The sequence below is a fragment of the Agrilus planipennis genome, unplaced genomic scaffold (assembly GCF_000699045.2).
Source record: "Agrilus planipennis isolate EAB-ADULT unplaced genomic scaffold, Apla_2.0 scaffold7, whole genome shotgun sequence".
Lineage (NCBI taxonomy): Eukaryota > Metazoa > Arthropoda > Insecta > Coleoptera > Buprestidae > Agrilus > Agrilus planipennis.
The window spans coordinates 3520010-3541111 of record NW_020439340.1 but is presented as its reverse complement, the minus strand read 5'-3'; the positions used below and the strand labels follow the sequence as shown (position 1 = coordinate 3541111).

General features: G+C 34.4%; 1 protein-coding gene across 2 annotated transcripts in view; it reads right to left on the bottom strand.

Annotated features, from left to right (window-relative positions):
* LOC108737669 (rho GTPase-activating protein 21) overlaps nucleotides 1-21102 on the bottom strand; it is a 73544-nt gene that overhangs the window by 22289 nt on the left and 30153 nt on the right. For both annotated transcript variants that reach the window (XM_018470693.2, XM_025978723.1), the window contains exons 4-15: nucleotides 14174-14305; nucleotides 13703-13951; nucleotides 12542-13635; nucleotides 12126-12433; nucleotides 11903-12016; nucleotides 11564-11692; nucleotides 11155-11409; nucleotides 10168-10227; nucleotides 9966-10074; nucleotides 9581-9667; nucleotides 7547-7685; nucleotides 7341-7424 (exon numbers count right to left, since the gene is read on the bottom strand). In XM_018470693.2, the coding sequence (XP_018326195.1) occupies nucleotides 7341-7424; nucleotides 7547-7685; nucleotides 9581-9667; nucleotides 9966-10074; nucleotides 10168-10227; nucleotides 11155-11409; nucleotides 11564-11692; nucleotides 11903-12016; nucleotides 12126-12433; nucleotides 12542-13635; nucleotides 13703-13951; nucleotides 14174-14305 (2760 nt within the window). The remainder of the gene's footprint in view (nucleotides 1-7340; nucleotides 7425-7546; nucleotides 7686-9580; nucleotides 9668-9965; nucleotides 10075-10167; nucleotides 10228-11154; nucleotides 11410-11563; nucleotides 11693-11902; nucleotides 12017-12125; nucleotides 12434-12541; nucleotides 13636-13702; nucleotides 13952-14173; nucleotides 14306-21102) is intronic.

Sequence of the window (21102 nt, the reverse complement as noted above, 5' to 3'; positions counted from 1 at the left end):
AACGATAATTTTCCACGACGTCTTTAATCTACCTCTTTTAAATTCATCTACCCCGTAGAATAGGATATAGCATCATCCCCAAATGTCTTCTGAATATCCTTCGTGGACATTTTTTTCAAATAGAGATACTTTATCACTATACGTAACTCATTTTTCTTCTCTTATTTCGCATTTGTAGAAACTCCTTGTAGAAAACAACTTATTCCGTGCGAAATTGGGATAATGCCTAGTTCCTTCCCATATACCTGTTTTTAATTAGGGTTAAAATTTTCAATATATCGAATTCCCTCCTAATTATATATTTATAATATTTATAAATTATATAATTGCCTTGTTTAAATAATACAGCCTCACATCACATATTAATCTTAATATTATTCATATATTATAGACACCACAATAACACTAATAATTTTATGGACTACCCTTCTACTCGGTTAGTACCCGGGAGGGAATTCGACTTTCTATATTTTAACCAGAACTACCTGCGGGAGGGAATTCGGCATCACCGCGAAATTAATGCGTGTAAACTTTTTGATTCACCCTCGTACTAGATTACTCGCGTGAAACTTAAGTAGCAATTGTTTCTAATATTGTTTATTACAAGTACAATTTTTACAAACTCCTAACTATTTTCTATTCATGTCAACTGAAATCGATTCAGCTGATTTAGAAGATTATAAACTTATATCGTTATAAAAGTACGTGCCTGAAAATTTTCAATTTACATAAATAGATTTTTTTTAATAGAAAAGGAGATGTAACTGGAAGTTTAATTAGAAAATATCGCGTAAACGGTTTTTTCTCACGGTTAAAAATAGTAAAAGTAATCAAGAGAGTCGTAAATAATTTCAGTTCGCATGGACTTCTCGTCGTTAATCAGGAATACACATTAATCAAAACTTCAGCGATTTCCTAATTCACTTACTACTTTTACTAAAAATATAATAACATGCAGTGACGGAGTTCAAAAACACGTAAAATTGTTGCAAATAAAACATTAACTAAAATATTTAATGCTTGTCTTAAATTAATGTAATAACATCCCCTATTCATTGGTCACGTCTATTATTCTAGTTATTAGTTCTATTTGGCATTTTTAAAGAGTTGGATTGAGAAAGACTGTTTCTGGTTTACGTTGGGCTCGAAAAAAAATTATTCTAATTAATGGTCTCACCATGTCAAGATTTCTACATTTGTCAATTTCAAAATTCAAAAAATACAAATTTTTGCCTTTTAGAAATTAAAGATCTAGACAACCAAAATAGTAGTAATTTCCGACGTATGAATATGTCAATGAAATAGAATCTGGCCTGATAATTGTCCCAACATGTTGAGATTTTGGAATATTTTAAGTCGAAAATCCGAATGTTGCTAATTTAGTTTGTTCGGATTTCAGATTAGGATATCTAGAAATTTTAATATGTTACAGATATTCTGGAGTCAGATTAAAAAAAAATACTTTCGAAAAATGATAACTCCCTTTTGTTTTCTTTTTGATATATGTGGCACCAGACCAATTAGTCCAATACCAAGTCCTATACTTAGTAATGATCACAAGAGCCGAAAATTTGATTTTTAGATAACATTTTGAACGGTTCTTAGCATTCTAGCCCTTTTGTAGAAATTGTGACCGTTGATGTCTCCGTTACGTTGATTTACGTGCGTGGAAGTGAATTTGGAAACTTTTGGAGCTCCTTTCTGTTTAAAATTCGTTAGCACATGTACATATACTTAAGTATTGTCTATTTATAAAATAAATTCATTGTCCACAACGATGGACACATCTGCTGGTGGGCGGGAGACAAGATCAAATGTTTCGAAAATTGAGTAATCAACAATCAAATCAAATCAAGGCTTTTCGATATAACGGCCAGGCCAGCTAACGAACAAAGTACATTATGTATGTAGATAAACTGAGAAAAAACATATTTTAAGGAAAACACGCTTCACCTTAAACAAGGGCACCGACAGGTTGTTTAGTTTACTAACCCATAAATCTTTTATTCAATGTCACAGACAGAGGAAAAAATAAAATTTTTGAATGTTATTTATTTTATTTGTTTCTGTAAAAATTTATTAATATCTAGCATACGGTGAAAAATGATTGACAACTATCAATAGTGTCAACTTTTTTACCGACACGAACAAAACTATATCAAATTTTATTAGTATCTTTCGTCAAAATTTTTCAATTTTCTTTAAGCATGTTCCACCCAACTACCCAATTTGACAACCCCTCACAAAAAAAAACCGGAAACAAGGTTAATAATGATTTAGTTATCAACTAAAGTTTACATTTACGAATGCCTTTCTTTTCCTTTTTGAAAGTAGAGGCAGTTTAGAATCCCATGACATACAGTTAACAGACGAGTTATTAATAAAATAATTCGAAGTGGTCTGTATTCTGCAGAAACTGCCAAACGCGGATCGCGATTTCGATCTTTTTGGATCTCATCAGCGCGTCGCAGACAGCTCCGACAGAACACAGACCACCCTTTACCTTCTGTCTTAACAGCGCGTTTTAGAAAATACTACAAATGGCACGGTAAACGCCATCTGTAGTGCTATGCTACATTTTAGGATTCCGTATGCTCCAACAGACGCACTGATGAGATCCAAAAAGATCCGCGTCTGGCAGTTTCGACAGAATACAGACCACTTCGAATTATTTTATTCGATTATGGTAACGTGCCTATCACGTTGGGTTAGCTACGCCGGGATTCGTTTCAGCAAGTAGATATCCATATATTTAAATGGACCTTGTTGGAGCATACGTAATCCTAAAATGTAGCATCGTACTACAGATGGCGTTTACCGCGTCATTTGTAGTATTTTCCGAGTTATTGTTTTCATAATTTACAATATGAATGTAATAGGGCCTCCCTCTTACGTATACGAAGGCCCATCAGATTTCGAACTAGCTGTACCTGTTCCAAAGATTATGTCCACCGGTCCATTCATTCATTCAAGTACAGAACGCACATCAATCAACCAGTTAGGTACATACGTGTAAGCTGTGTGGAACTTGAAGGGGAGTATATAAATAATACATACAGGTAATTTACAGGCCTCGGCTTTTTGAATTAATTACGATGTTATTTATTTAATGAGCAATTACGGGTTAATAAGGCGATTTTTAATGCGCGCGGACATGGTAAATCGACGAGGCGTGGTCGTAACACTCGCCAATGCACGACACAATTGCACAAGCGAGTCGCGAAATTTGCCGAACGAATTGCACTAATACTTAGAAACATCGCAATCGCATACATGTTAGACTACAATTAATAAACATAACGGAGCTACTCTAATACAAATTTCTATTTGCTGACTGGTTAATAGAAAAAAGCAGGTGCAGTTTGCTCATACCTACGTGCAAAAAGATGACGAAACTTAATTCAAAAATTGAAATTACTACACGACCATTACACGGTTTGACGTGTAATGTTCTATGTACATATTCACCTAACCAAGATTTTCTTCTTGTTCTTATTCATATATGTATCTAGATTTCCACCTGGTCAAATGATACCTACCGGATGTTCAGACTTGTGAGTACTGAAATACACGTTTATGTACTGTACCTATCCATACCATTGCGTACCCTTCCCATATGAAAAAAAACAACGCACCTGCACCGTCTGAATTTACATATCATTTCCCTCTTTCTCATTCATATCGTCGTAATTGCTTATCACACGTGATAAAACGAAATAAACGACGACAGTTTGTGGAGCAACAGAACCGCTTATATTATTGCATATTTCGAATTAGTAATTGCCTACGCCAATTTTCGCATTGTAAAACGATTTCAAATTTATCTCGTAGGAAATGAAGAACGATTTATAACATTTGCCACAAGACAGGAAATCCTTGACAGAAATTTATTAGATACAAATAATATGTGTCTAAATGTGTGCAATAAAACACAGGAAAAAAAATTTCTACGAAAATATTTTAAAAATCTAAATTGAATTATGAAGTTCAGGAAAGAGTTTAACGTCGTCTACCTTCTGTTTGAAATTTTTCTTTAAGTCGTGGAATGTTAATTTCGTACATTGAAAAATAAGTGAATTTAATAATCCAATCTGAGTCAGCACAGGGCATTAGTTTTTGTTTTTTGTGTTGTTTTTGCCAGTTTCTATTTTTACAGAAGGAACTTTTCAAGTTTCCTATAAAGAATGAAGTAGTTTTTGTACGAAATATATGGTTTCTTAGTCTGGCTAATTATTTAATTATAATTAAACAGATTAGAAAGATATATACTATTTAGTGATACTCTCAAAACAGAAAATTTATTCGATGCAAACCCTACTGTCGGTCATCATTCATTTTTAATTGTTGTCGCATTGTTACCGCAGTCGGCCATCATGCTTTTCTAATTATCGTATTGTTGCCGTAGTCGGCCATTATACTTTTCTACGTTCATCGATTGTTATCACATGACATAACGGATAAATTAAATAAATAAAAAAGAGGATAATGCATTAATGCCAAATAAAGATATGGGATAATGTTTTTATAACTACATCAGATTTGAATACCTGTTGATTTTTAGTTATAATAAAATTTCTAATTTACTTTTCTAATTTAAAAGGTTTGTATTACTTACAGTGTGTTCCGTAGTAAGTGGATATTTCATAATTAATCGTTCTATTGTTTCGAAAACAACGAAATAGTAATGCCAACCACATAAGTATACATATAAATTAACGAAATGATAATATGTATCACATATCTGGTACTTGATAATAATGTAATAAGCAGTTTCGTGAGGAAGTTTTGAAACCGTTCCGGTGAGGTAACACACTTTTTACAGACCTTTGAATGTTTGCGTGCATCGTGCATCTAATTATAACCTTCATTTAGTTACACGAAGTTTTTATGACATGCAAACGAAATACGAACACCAATTAAACTCACTGATAGGTGCTCTATTTGTCGATTCAGTGAAAAATGTGACATTTAACAATCAACGACATGTGTACATATATATCAAAACAGAAAACTTATTAGGCGCAAACCCTACTGTCAGCCATCATTCTTTTCTAATTGTTATAGTATTGTTGCCGCAGTCGGCCATCATGCTTTTTTAATTGTTGTCACAGTCGGCCATCATGCTTTTTTAGTTGTCGTCATAGTCGGCCATCATTCTTTTTTAATTGTTGTCGCATTGTTGTCATGGTCGGCCATTACGCTTTTTACTTGTCTCGTTCATCGGTTGTTATCAGATGACATAAAGAATAAATTAAATCATTGCCAAAAATAATTTTTTAAATTTCTAATTCTAAGATAATTTATGCGTTAGAGGTTAGCGTAAATATTTATATATTTTAGATTANTTTTTATTTTATGTTGTTTTGCGATAATATTTTTTTAAGAAAATAAATAATACAATTAAGCATTTAATTAATTAATTAATTTTATTTTGTACACACTGTACTGTTTATTCCGCAATGAAACGGTATTTCCACATGGCGCGAGTAATAGGAAATGAATTTTAATAAGTAGATGATATCGAAAACAACCGGTCAATTCTAATACTTCGATACCATCGTTTAATTACAAAGTACATTTTAAAATACGAAATACGATAATTATTGCTCAATACTGTACGTCGTATTAGTAATACATTCATTGGGCGTAAAGACGCTTTGATTTTTAGGTTTTCCAAAACATACTATTGCTATGTAGGTACGAGATAACATCTCATCGATAATTTATAAGTTACATCAGCATAAACAACCGGCCGCCTTTCTTTCGCAACAACCTAGGTATGTACTATCAAAAATGCCGTAAAAAATTTAATAAAACGACTGAAATATTTTTGATGCGTTAATGGAAAATTTGTCAATTACGCCTCGATTACAAACAATTCCCCACCATCCTTCATATTTAGGTTTTGTGAAAGTGTTGACTTATTATACATTGAATGTTCCAGGCAAAAACAATAGGTAGACAGTCATACATGCTTCTCCACCTGCATTTGATATCAAAACAAAAGAACCATCGTTGTCGAGTGGCTGTCTGTTTCGTCGTTTCGCTTTTTGTTTTTTTTTTTTATTCGTGTACGTACCTACCTACAATTGCGACGAGACTTTCACGAAAAAAATGCGTCCACTTTCGTCTATTGTTTTTCGCGATTGTCATCGTAGTTAGTTTCAAATTTTATTCATGCGCTCTCAGCATGACGTATGTATCGTATGCTCGTTTGTTTTTTCTATTCGCTGCGAGAAAAGACAACAGACGAAAGCGGGACGAAAACAATAGCGCGTAGGTGCTCTCTACGAGACACTGGGGCACAATGATGACTCGTCACAGATCTTTCTCTGTCTATCCTGAGAATGATGCCGACATCGATCTAATTCTTGAAGACGCAAGCAGAAAAAAATTGAATCCGAATAAAGAGGACACTAGGTATGTGTCTGTGTGTAACGCTTAGGATTACGAATTCCAAGGAGAAATATGGGCAATAAAATGTGTCACAGCTTTAAGACTTATCGCTTTTTCTATTGCTAATTAATTGAAAGAAATTTACTACTTCTACTTCACCTACCTGACACAACAGGAGTACATATAATCTCTCACGAGTTCTAAAAGTAACAATTATCAATAAAAAGATCAATAGGTACATTAATGGAACTTATTTTATGTACCTAATGTCCTTTTTATTTAATAAGTTAATCAGAGATTGTATTATTTGCGTAAATGCACCTATTTAAAACATACATTTTTACGTAATTTTGACATAAGACCTGAGGAACGATGTACACCCTACCAGGCATCGCGGGTGACTAAACTTTAGCGCCACCGTTCCTTTGTTATAACGCCATACAAGGTACCTGATTGGCTTTACCTGGCGCGCCAATTTGATAGCCAATCAGAAACTGGGTCAGATAAAACTCGTACGTCATAGGAATTCCACTTAAAGCGAGGGTGTAATAAAGTTCATTCACCTTACAATTTTTAAGCGCCATTCATAATTTTGATCAACATTAAAAAAAGTAACTGGCTTATTTGTGAATCGATTTTGATGCGGTTTTCGCCAAAATTTAATATATTAATGTTACTTATACATACTAAATAGTATAATTCGAGAGTCAGGTAAACCATTACGAATAAAAATGTAATTTAGAAAAAAATTTGGTATTTTTAATTTGGAATTTAAATTAATACCTCCACTTCCCACACAAAACATAAAATATGCACTAAAAACTTTTTCTAAATTCCTGCCAGCGATTTTGTAAAAAATTGATAATGACGTCTAAAAACATCATTTCCTCTATTGTTCGGAGTGTTAAAACCGCGTGAGATAATAAAACATTAAAAAATCCTACCTGATGGTTCCTTTCCTTGTAGAAGTACAACCTAGGTCCTCGTAGTACAGCCCAAACCTGCTTCCACGACCTATCTGCAGCACGCTAAAAAAACAAAAAAACAAAAATAAATATCCAACAATATTCCAAAACAAAAAATGAGACAATAAAAACAAAAGAGAAAAATAGTTATTTACGATGCAAAAAAGAAACAATAGAACGCTCACCTTGCCATCAATTTCTGCAATTTTACACTGCAAAGGGCCTTCTTTGATTACCCTGTCTTTGTCTAAGGGGCTGCTCGGATACGACGATTTGTCCCTCTCGAGCGACACGTTGCCACTGCTGCCTTCACTCGTGCTGCCTCTACAATAAAAGGAAAAATGGAACGGTTACATTAACATCTACTTAGCACATTTCTTACAAAAAATGTCCTTAATAAGTACATGCAGTTATTAAATTATTATTTTGGAGGAGATAAACAAAACAATAGTACCTAATAAAATCGTTCACTTATATTTTCCATTTATAAGTAGGCTCATATTAAAAAATTATCTGCTACGAGGCCAAGGCAGTCATTCAAAGAAATGGAAAATAAAATACATGCATAAATAGTAATTAATAGACAGTTATTATCGTTTCGTTAGTAGATACGTAAGCTAAAAGCAGATCGTGCAAAATTTTTCTACCCTTTTTGTACACGTTATTGGCCAAAAAACGATTCCAAGGTTGATCTGGACAAAGGTAGTTTATACTGAAATATGACCTGGTTCACTACACTTCAGGACAAACCAGTTTGAGTTTACACCAGGCCAAACTGGTTCATCCTACCGCTCTTCAGTAGTCCAAATAGTTTGACCTAGTTAATGTAATTTATACGGAGATTGGATTTCGCTCATTACATTTTAAGATAAACCAGTTTGGATTTAGGCTAGGCCAGACTGGTTCATCCTATCGCTTTTCAGACGAACTAGTTTGAACTAGGCAAAAATAATTAATGCTGAAATTGGGCTTGGCACCATTACGTTTCAGGACAAACAAGTTTGGGTTGCAATTAGGCCAAACTGGTTCATCCTATCACTTTTCATATGAAATAGTTTGACCAAAATAAAAGTAAATTATGCTGAAATTGAGCTTGGCTCCTTGCATTTTAGGACAAACCAATTTGGGATTATATTAGGCAAAACAGGTTCGTCCTATCGCTCTTCAGATGAACTAGTTTCGCCAAGGCAAAAGCAATTTATATTGAAATTGGGTTTGACTCATTATGTTTCAGGACAAACCAGTTTAGGTTTAGACAATATCAGACTAGTTCATCCAATCGTTCTTCAAACGAACTTGTTTCGTTTAGGCAAAACTAATTTATATTGAAATTGCGCTTGGCTTATTACATTTTAAGATAAACCAGTTTGGGTTCAGGTCAGACCAAACTGGTTCAGCCTATAAGATAAACTAGTTTGACCTAGGCAAAAGTATTTTATTCTGAAATATCACTCTAAAAATGAAATAGTTTGACTTATGAATGTGAAAAAAAAATATTCTGAAATTAGGCTTGACTCGTTACAACCAATTTGGGATTATATTAGGCAAAATAGGTTTATCCTATCGCTCTGCAGACGAACTTGTTTCGTCTAGGCAAAACTAATTTATACTGAAATTGCGCTTGGTTGGTTCATCCTATAAGATAAACTAGTTTGACCTAGGCAAAACTATTTTATTCTGAAATCGGGTTTGACCAGTAACACACACAAATAGATATCCTAAATAAGAGATAATAGAAAAGCACTTCCAGGCTTCAAAATGTTAATAATGGCATTGACTATGCTAATACAGGGTGGCTGATAAATACTGGGACAGATTTTTCAATTAGACATCGAAATTAGATAATTTACTGTTACAACAACTAAATCTGAAATCATTTCAATAATTTATACTAATACTCAAATCATTCCAAAAAAATCAAATTTTTTAACATCATCGTTGTAAAAATCAATATTTTGCATTTTTTTGCACTTATGCCAAAGTAATTTTATTTAAATTTATACATCCTACGGCTCATTTGATAATATAAACCAGTCTGTAGGCATAAATAAAAGTTTAGTATGCACTGGTTACGTCAGCTGTTATTTTACAAATAGAAAAAAGAAAAACGTCTTTGTTGTTTTGTTTGTTTACAGGCATTTTGCAAACGTGTTAGTAAATACAGCACATCAGCAATTGTCGATTGTTTTAGTTTTTGTTTCTGTTTTTACAAAGCTCACCCAAGAGATGAAGCAGCTTCTTCGAAAAGCTTGCGAAGTTGCTGAATGTCCCCGGGAAACAGGGGAGGACGCCACTTTCTATGGGCACTACAGTGAAAAGTAAGAACGATAGTAACAGGGTGCAGAATATCTAAACGCCTTTTGTTTTTTTTTTCTCCCTTGTATGTAAAGGTGTGGAACCAATTTTTCAGATAAAAAAAAATAATAATAAGCACTTCCCCAAATATATTATACTATTATATGTATAAGTAATTCTAAGAAGTAAAATTAATCAAGTAATTTCTAAATCGATCAGTTTAGAGGCTCCACTACAACTAAATATCTATTATTAACAATACCAAGAGTACGACCCCCTAAGACGTAAAGTAAAAAACGAAAGACTTACTGTCTGTGTGAGATAGGAGATGCATTGTCCTCGTCCTCGTCAACGTACATCCTCCCACTACCGGTCGCTTTCAGGTACGACTCTCTTCTGACAATTTTGTCTTCGTCAGCTGAAACAAAAGAAAATTATAAATAGATAAACTTATTATTCCGGGAATTAAACGGTTTAATAATAAAAATTTTGACAGATGTGTTATACTTACTAAGATCGTTGTGTTTTTTCCTTCTTAAAACTACGGGCTGATCTGAATTGGGGAAGTAGGCTGCAACAGAATAAAAATCGAATAGAAAAATATACGTACTTTACGAATACCAACGATTCAAATCAAAGGTTTTTGCTGTGACACTGATAAAATAATAACACTAATGATGATGATGATATCAAAGCCATCAAGCAAAACCAACAAATCACTGTTACCTATTAGTAGCAAGAAAGCAACTAAAACAATAGATTTATCCAAGCATCTAGTAATTTTTTGTGGTTAATAAAATAAACAAAAAGACAAATCATAAATCCAATTTTATTATCAATGTCGACCTATTTGAGTTTATTGTTGTGTACATTATACGTACTTATACATGCACGGGGTTTTTACGGTATCTTCCACAAATTTAACATCAATTATTATGTATACTTAGTATATTTTACGACGACGTCGTCCATTAATATGGAACGATAATAATTAGCTGTAATTAGTTCGTCATAATTTTTTTATTTTTTTTTTGCAAAAAATCACTATTTAAGACATGAATTGATTTAAGACTTCAGACTACATAAGACAATTACGTATTAAAGACGTAAATATATAAATACTCAACCAAAACAATTTTGACTTGTTAATTTCGAAAATTTATATTTCCCTTGTGTCCTACTTCGTTTTACTTTTTAGATGATTGTATTTTTGGTTATTAATCCAAGGAAAAATTTATTTATGAATAACCATCCCACCACAATCTACCATTTTCGATTTCTTTGCAATAGAATTAACAGATCTTTATCATTTTTGTTTCGGGACCCTAATAGGCATATCAGTATCGTGACGAATAAAGCAAAATCAGATCGGTTGTTAGAGCGATGTTTTCGTAAATGATTAGTTTAAACCTTTTAGCACTCCAAGACCCTAGAAACTCGTTCGGAATCAAGCAAAAATAAAATCATTTCCCCAAAAGCGGAACTCATTAATTTCTACCTGGAGATAATGATCGGGTCGAAGCAGATCCGTGTTTTCTGGCAGGCCTAACGGGGAACGGTAGGGTCAGATGGTTAGGACGAATTGGGGGGGATTTGGGCGAAGACGGTTGGGAGGAAGTGTGCATATCTTCGACCGGTTCTGGTATGAGAGGGGGCGGAGATTGAGGAGTCAGGAACTTGTCGATCGGGGGTGATTTCGGTATCAACGATGGCATACCCTCCATGGCTTCCTGTATCGTTTTGCTTACTTTCTCTTTAACGGGAGAAAAAATAAAGATAATTTTGCCATGGATTTAATCGATCTAATATATATTATCTACTACCAGCTTGCAGCGACAAAAACAAAAATTACGTCAACAACAAAAACTACGTGACGAAAAAAAAAATAGAAAGAGACGAAAAATCACCTTGCGCTTGTTTCGTAAGTGATTCGGACTTGCTCAAGGGGGGCAGCTCCTCTACCGCCGAGGCCCACGAGTCTGCCGAATTCGAACGCATATGTTGTCGAGTTACACTGTTCTCTACATCCGGCACATCTGGAATTAACAAGAAACGTGCAAGAAAAACCACATCAACAATTACCAGTCGCCGATCATCACGCGACCTTTCAAATTGTTAGGAAATATTTGACACTTGGCATCATAAAATTATTAAAAGAACACAAAATTATCTTCGAATAGCCACAATGTTAGTAACGAGAATTGTTGCAGTTATTTTGATAAGCCGCGAACAGTCCAAACTCTAACCTTTCTGAACATAATCTGCTGGCGGTGGTACATGAATATATTTACCCCCGATGGGTATTGACACGTTGCCCGAAAGCTTTTGCGATGCGTCACTGCAAACACTTGTCGTACTTCCTAAATAAAATTGAGAAACACATTTACAAAACATACGAATGTAGGAGTCCGGCAATCCGCAATTTCAGAAAATTGAAGAAAAACTAACAAAAAAAAAAAGATATCCTACCTGAGCTTTCTAACGACCGACTGTCCCTATGCACCCTTCTATTTTCGCTGGTGGTTTTGGTCGAGGCGAACGAATTGGTCGAGCTGCCGCTTGGATCCCTTCGCGGTTCCAGGGACGAAGCCCTCGACTCGAACTCGTGAGCACGGTCTGTTACGTTAGGGACCACGCGCTTGTTGCTCAACCGTGCCAGTTCACTTTTGTAGAAGCTGGTGCGGTCGTTTGCCATGGGGTCGTCTTCGGGCAACGGCTTGCCCGACTCGAACTGTTTGGCACGTTTGGACACCATTTGGAGATTTGGGAGAGGCATTCTGAAAGCGAACAAATACCACCTCTTTCCAAAAACGCCCCGAAAATAAAATAAGATTTGTGGGACAAAAGACGATGTTCTCCACAGGATTCTGCATAAAACAACATACCTTTTGTCTGTTTCGATGCACTCGTTAGTGGATGCAGATTCTTGGGCTCCTGTTGAACTGTCCATCAGACCTGTGGGTGCTACTGACCCTTCCTGAGGCTTGGCACTTTCTGGGGTGAATCTCAAATTTTCTTTAGGAGACGTAACTCCTTTCTGTTGAGGATAACTACTGATATTACCACCACCACCACCATTCCTGGTAGACGTAATATAATCCAACTCTTTGTCTACGTCCATTTTATTTTTTTGGGAGTTCATGTTTTGTTTATCGGTTTCGTTCGGAGGCCACATGGGTTTTTCCAGTTTCTTCGGCCTCCCGTAAAACTCTCGTTGGATTACTTCGATAGGTTTGCTCCTAAGGAACTCCTCTTTCTGCTGAAAGTTCCTCCTCAAACGGTTCATTATCACCGAATCGTCCGTTTCATGACCCGTTAAGGTCGATGTGGAATCGAACGAGCTCAAACTGTCTTTGCTGCCATCGGCAAATGACGAGCCGAGTGAAGAGGACGATTCCCTTCGACCTCCGTCAAGACTGAGCCTGTAGGCTGCCGAATTCACGTAACTGGCCACCGGCATCGTGCTAGTCGTATTATTAACAACACTGTCACATTTAGTTCTTAAACTATTTACAGCCATTTCATTTCCGTTCACAAATCTGGGATTCTCGCAATAGTCCGGATCGTAGAGCACGTTACCCTCGCTGGCCCGTCGACCCATTTTCCTGTAAAGGGGCACCTGGGGTTGCGCCTTCGGCCTCTGGATGGAGTCATCGGGGCAAAGTTCGGCATAGATATGTTTCTGATGTTCTTGGGGAGGTCTCTTATGGGAGTGCTGTTCGCGGGAATTATTTCTAATCACTTGTTGTTGATGCTGCTGCAGCTGATGAGGAGTTCTCGAGTAGATGTTTTGACGTCCTAACCTATCGTAGTCTATAGAAGTGTACGTCGGTTCCTGCAGAGACTTCCACGAGTTCACGTCGACTTGAAAGTGCGAATCGTGATACGGATTGGGATTGAGATGCGGATAGATAAGCTGCTCCTGTTGCTGTTTGGGCAACTGATTGCTGATCGGATTATGAGCAGCGTCGGCGAAAAACTGAAAGGGAAATTTTTTGGCATAAGCCCCCTGGACATTCGAAAGACACTCGGAAATCAATCAATACCTTTTGTAACACGTCTTCCTCTTTTGGAACAACCAGAAGATGCAAATAATCGGGACCGTGTTGGATGAGATGAACGACCTGAGCGTAACTCCTGTCGACAACTGGGACGCCGTTTACAGCGACGATCCTGTCACCCTTTTGCAAACCAGACAAATGTGCGGGACCTCTAGCAGCCACGTTCTTTACGAAAATCGTGTCCATCGGCTTGTTGAGAGCACCAACAGCCGCTGCTTGTCTGTCCAAAGACGTCTAAGATCGAAAAATTCTCATACAACATATCGACCACGTTTTTACGTCATTATCTACTATAATGATAATCAATCCAGTTTCAAAAAAATGACACCGTAGGTACATAAAAAATAACTGATTGTAGTAATAAATTTCAGAATAAATAAACTGAGACAACGAAGAAGTCGAAAACAAATTGTACACACAGGTACCTAAACGATTTTAAAAATTTCATGCAAATACCTCGATTCCATCTGGGGGATACACGATGAAATGGCGTAATGTGAATCCAAAAGAGCCACCATGCCTCTTTAAATAAAGACTTCTAGGACCCCTGCTTCCCAGAGGTAAAGGTACTATCCCGGTTGTATGTGCCTGTAACAAAATGTACTCGTATTAACGGCAATATCGATTGTTAAATTAACCACAAATCTAATTAGTAATAACACATAATTCGGACGCGTTAATGCTTAGACTGCAATCAGTGAAACACAAATTTTAGCAGACACTCCCAACGGTTTTAAAATTTTCTACAAGTCTGAACTGATTGATTAGATAGGAGATAGCTCATTATCTCATGATTAGGACGGTAAACAAATTAACAACAATCTTATAATAATATTCACACTACTACATTTTTTTTAAGGATTTCTACAAATCTATTGGCATCATGAGCATGATGGTAGACGAATATTATTAATTTAGAAAGATCAATAAAACAAATCAAACAAAACAATTAAATAAATTAAATTAAAGATTTCATAATGAACTAATACGAAATTTACCTTATCATTAGATAGGTACATATCAAATACGATAAGTTTTGAATATGTAATTTAAGGAATTTAAAAATCTATTCAACATATCACTGTTACACTCATCTATTTTAAATGAGAAATAATATGAGTAAAATTTGCAAGTTATAATTATTTTAAATAAAATAATTTCTCATACTAATTTATTATTGTTATTATTGTTGGGAGATTTTTAAAAACTTTTTATCTACACATAATACGTGTGTGTTGTACAATACATCTGTGTACTAACCGCACATTTCTTTTCTTCTCTTGACGATTTATTGCACCATCCCGGCTATCTGTTTCAAAATACCTTACCATAACAATTCCTTACGGAACGCGACAGCTCCAGTAAACTAATGCCTGTCATGAAAATTAATACCTGTCTACATGGACAGTGCCCCCATTTGAGAATCATTTATAACACGACTTTTAGTCGGTGTCTCCGCATCATTTGTTCATTACAAACATATCAACAAACGAAAGTAAGCACATTTAGACTCTATTAATAATTCTTTCCGAGGGGATGTACCCGTTTACAATCTCACTGCCGCGATCGTTTTCATGTTCGTTACTTCCTTTAAACAGATCATCATCATAAGGTTGTAAATGCTAAGGGTGTTGGACACCAGATATGTGATTTATTTGAAATACTTGTATTTAAAATGCAAATACGAAATTAAAAATTCCAATTTTCATCTTGCACTTAAATACTTTTTTTTGGAAAAGCATTTTGTATTTTATTTAAAATATTTTTTTAAACGTATTTTCTATTTGTAAAATGCAAAATACATTACTAATCCTATGGACACGCTCTTTCCTATAGCTTCCCTATTTTGTCTAAACACAAATTGGCTGTCCCTTAATAATTATTCCGTCTTTTTTCACATCTGTCTCTGCGAGACTCTTGTCGCATAGGAGGTTGAGCTATTGTTTTGAACTTCTCGCTAATTTCAAAAATTAAAAGAAAAAAAAAATAAGACGGTACCTAATCCATACATTTTGGTAATGGTGGAAGTTTTAGGCACGAAGATGATTTCATATTAACTATACACTTACAACTTTTTAGTCTGCAAAAAGAAATAAAATGAAAGCATTATACTTTAAGAATATATTTCTGGTTACAAATGAGTTTATTTATTTAATTAACAGATTAATCACCGTAGTGTTTCTGCCAAGTTCAGGCAAACGTCCTCACATAACTACTGTAAGCTTCAGAATTAAAACAGAATCAAGTTATTTCACATATGCTTACAAGAATAAAAGCAATTTTTACAATTTGAACAAACGAATGAATTGTTGTTGTCGGATAGTCGTTATTTTTAAAGGCGAGCGAGATAAAGATTATCCGGAATTTAAATTAAACAATTTGTTTTCATTATTACACACTTTACTGGGCCCATTAGCGTCCAATTTTTTTAATGCTATTAACTCTCCATTTTCGGAAGTTTTTTTACGACATAATCGGATTAAGCGGATGGCATGGTATTATTGCTCAAACTTAACACGGACGCCCATTAGCTCTTAGTACGTGCTAGCATAAATACATACATAGATAATAATCACCAATCAAACAAAATAAAAACAAGAAGCTAATGAATTATTTGTTTCTTGCTGTACAAAACAGAAAACATAAGATTAACATTTTTTTTCTGTTTTTAAGAAAAAGGAAGAATATAATGATGTTTTAGTCTTAAAAGCACAGTACTGTACACTTTATTGGTCTCGGTACTATTAGCAAATTGGTAGATCCGTTGACCTACTCCTTTGTCAAAAAAAAAAGTGCCCCTATCGCTTGGATATTATCTACACATTACGTTGGTAAACCAAGAATTTTAAAAATCCTACTTTATGGAAGTCGATAAGAAATAGACGAGATAGGTTGGTATAGGACGCCTTCTCAGGCATGAAGGGCTAGTCAGAGACATGTTAGAGGCAGAAATAGAAGTTAAGGGGAGTAGTAGATTAGATTACTGTCGGCAAATGATGTTCTAGTTTTTGCGAAATGCAAAGATTAGCTTAAATAGGAAAGAGTGGAGGTGCCTGTTCCTAAATGTTTCTAAAATTTTTATCGTTGAGTATACCATTCCTTTTAACATTAAAATAATTATGGAATTTGTCCTATTTGGAGCTCAAAATGTTAGCATTTATTAAACTAATATTGACCACTACTACTGACTTACTTTGTAATCTCATATCATGATGTCAGACAATTTCGTTTGTGTTGTCACTTCCTACTGTAAGTTATGAACCTAACCCAGTCGCTTTTTTGCTTCCATAATATAATATTGATTACCACAGTGAAAATTTATGCTGGTGATAGAAAAACTTGAATCGTCGATTATTGTGAAGAAAATTAATAGAAATTCCAATGTAAAATTTCGGGTTGAATTTGGCTCAAATAGGATTGCCACAACACGACATTTTCGGTAATAACGGTACCTCCTTCACGGGTTGAAGAAGAAAAGTGGGATTTGAGCTATAATTATACAACACCGCCAGACTCTGGAAATAATGTAAAACAACATGTACCTACGTATGTCAAGGGAATTAATAGATGTTCGAGTTACAGAAGTTCCATTGTAGGTACTTACCTATATTCAACTAAGTTTTTCCGTAACGTAGCCCTGATCGGCTTTACCGCCGGTTAGCTCTGAGATAAAATTAAAAATAACTCAAATCCGATCAGATTGACGTTGCCCGTGACGTCACGCTTTTGTATTTACGAAATTAATAAACTGACCGACAAATTAACACACATAAAACACGTAGGTTCGTATAAATATGTGAGGCGCCTGCGGTTGATGTACAAACGTGCCTTAATTACCTGCCCGATGGTAATTAATACTGCGAGACGTTTATTTTAACGGGATCGGCAGAAAAATTGCACTTACGTCTTTCCAAATTTACGATTTATATACAAAAAGGATGACGTACAAAATATTTTAGCGTACATTCACTAATAACAATAAGAGGCAATCTTCTCACAAAACTCAACAATAAAAACACATAATAATGCAAGTATAAAGGTTAAACCTAATTTTTTTTACTAATAATACCGAAGAAGCAATTAGCCAAAGACTTATCAGGATTGACACGCAGATTCACTTTTTTCTATTGTCAGCTAATTTTCGCATTTCCGGAAACGAAAACATCGGACAACTCTAAGAATTTGTGAGCAGTCTTATCCTAGGGCTTCTTCTACCTCTCTTTATTCCTGTTTTTGCTTCTAATATGTCGTTAGCTAGTCTTTCAGGTTTGATGAGGTGTCCTACCATCCTATCTCACTTTTCTTATAAACGAAAAAAACGAAATTTATTAGAAAGAAAAGTAAACATGAAAGTTTATCATTGATAAATCGTTATAAATATATTTGAAAATATCACTCGCATTTTTGAAATCTGTCTTAAAGAAACCGAACACTCCCTGAATATTATAAATTTAAATGTCATTTATTGGACTTACATTACATTATATGATACTGCTCTTTGATGATTATAGTTAATAGTTCACAATTCATTACTGGTGTCTATAATGCTCTCTATTCCTCGATTTTACATCCAATAATCATCCTCATTTCTAATAACCTTCTCTATATATAATAATGATCGCTTTCGAATCTCTAAATTAACAAATGCGACTTCTTTTTGATGTACAAAACAAAAAAAAAGAAACAATCACAAATAAAACAAAGAAATTAAACAACGAAATATCTATCCATCATACCTCCATTTTTCCACATAAACAAACGAAGAGCAATCTTAAATTTTAAACAAATCCGCTAAAATCACTAACACAAAATGCATATAGTAAACTTACTAGGTAGGCACTTATTGAACTGTAATATTAATGCACTATAAAAACTACTGGCGAATTCGTTTTATCGCTCCCGCAGATAGCACCAGTGATAACGACGTTTTCTAGGAAATTGGCACACCTACATACATTAACAAATATCCACAAACACATGCACACAAATCTCGTTCGATATCCTGTACAGCAACACGGCTTCCATATCTGCACCAATTTCGTATCAAATACCCCATGTTTACATTTACTTGTACTTGTGTACATTTTACTATCTATTATCCTAATTGTTGTACATAAATAAAATTTTCTTAATCTGCAGAAAAATTAATGTTCTTATGCAGAAAAGAAGTGATTGTGAACAACTTTATTATTATTAGATAGATTGTTTTTTTTTTTTTTCGACTAATTCAAGTAGCTATTGTATTTACTGTTATATTCTATTGTAATAAACTTTTTCTCCTAAAACACTTCAAGGTCTTAGGGAAACAAAAGCGCAAGTAAAATCAGAACTTGCAGTTCTTTTTTCTTCTTTTCGAATGGTACCTAGGTACAACAACGGATAAAACCACCGCGTGTTGTAATCGAATAAGTTAATCGAGTTTTCGAAATGCGTCCTTTAAATTTCGGCGTTTTTTGCTGTTATTATTAATTAAATCTATTGTGCAAATCGTTGTTAAAACGCCAGTACATTAATGTAAACCTGACACCGAAACCTTTCGCAATCTTTTAGCCGAAAATTAACTGACAATAATGCAATCTTTCAAGCTGAAATATAATTAAATTCAAATATAAATCAGTAACAGAGCCTAAAGAAAAATATAAAATTGAACGAAAAGACAAATAATAATAAAAAAACAAAAGATGCTGTAGTCGTTTGCTTTAGATTGAAAGATCAAAAGCATCTATAAGTACTGTGGGATTCGTTTATTATGACTCCGCCTATATTGACCAACCGCTTAATATGAAGTAATTCTAGTGTTAAGTTTGGTTTTCATATTAAATTCTCAATAGGAAAGTTTGGATATAATGACTCCGTTTAAAATGGCATACCGTTTATTATGACTGATTCTCAAGAAATCATTTCCGGCTATAGTGACCCAAATGATTAATAACAACATTTTCGCTCATTTTTCTGGCCCTTATTTTGTATATTGATATTACAATTCATCGTTCTTTTTCTTTTTCTGTTAATAAATATATACAATTTGTATTTTTTATCTCTATTATACTAAATAACTAACCAAAACAGAAAGCTGTTTATTTTCTAAGACTATGCTTTGTGTGACGCCCGCTTAGTATGACGCGTTTGTCATTTCCCTACGATGTCATTACAAGCGGATTCTACTGTACCTAAAGAAAAATAATAAAATTTAACCCAATCGTTGTGTTGTTGTACACTTATTGCGCATTTTATTCTTTTTTTTTTTTCGTTAGAAGAAAACTGATACGCACACCAATAGATATGTTGCTTAACAATAATGTAATTGCAGGTTTACTATTACCCGGTTGTACGCAGAACTTGTTACAACTGTTTTTGCGGTAGGCCGTTCTTTGAAATTGCACACAAAAAAACGGCATTCTAATGATATCGCAATAACAGATACATATCTAACGACAAATATGTAAGAACTTATATCATTATCACTATGAACCGTAAACTAGCCGAGTCCGTCCAAAGGAGACAATTTAACCAAACAACCCACGTAAAATATTGGTGATTTTTAAAAGAAACAAAAAATTAAGTCTTTTGCATTTACCTATCATTTCGAACATTATAAACTGATTAAACAATTAATTTTTAACAGAAGATAAGTAGTAATACTTGACGAAGTCTAAATACACTAGATTACATGAAAGAAGCATCAGGGACCATCGTCATCACCATAAGACCGTCAGTCCGTAAAATTAGAACAACCCATTTCCTTAACTATATGTGAACAGTAATCTAATCTAGGTCTAACTCCTCTTGCTAGGACGAAGTGTAAAAACAACGGTAGCCCTAATACTGAGTCTAGTAAGTTTTTGAAAAACTTTTTATTGTTCCTTACACTTATTCTGACAATTCATAGTGTTTAAGATTATCCAGTAGTTGAACACGACAATTTTGATCGTCATTTTCAGCATTTTTGTCAATTGAACTAATGAAGTATTTTTTCTAGAAGCTTTATCTTTATCTTTAACTTTTTAAGTATAAAACAAAGTCGCTTTCCCGCTGTCTGTCCCTATGTGTGCTTAAATCTTTAAAACTACGCAACGGATTTTAATGCGGTTTTTTTTTTAAAAAAATAGAGTGATTCAAGAGGAAGGTTTATATGTATAATACATGCATAATATAGTAGGGAAACACTGATAATTTTAGAGGTTTCTAATGTCATGTCGTAAATAAACACATTTTTTTGCGCTTACATTGCAAACGCTGGCTGAACCCTACGAGATAGATCAAAATAATGTACTACAATATTGTACATCTTAAAAGGGTCTACAAAAAAGTCCGGGATGGTATATGTCTATCTCTTAGGGATAACCCACAATAACCATTTTTATCCTTTACTTTTTATGAGAAAT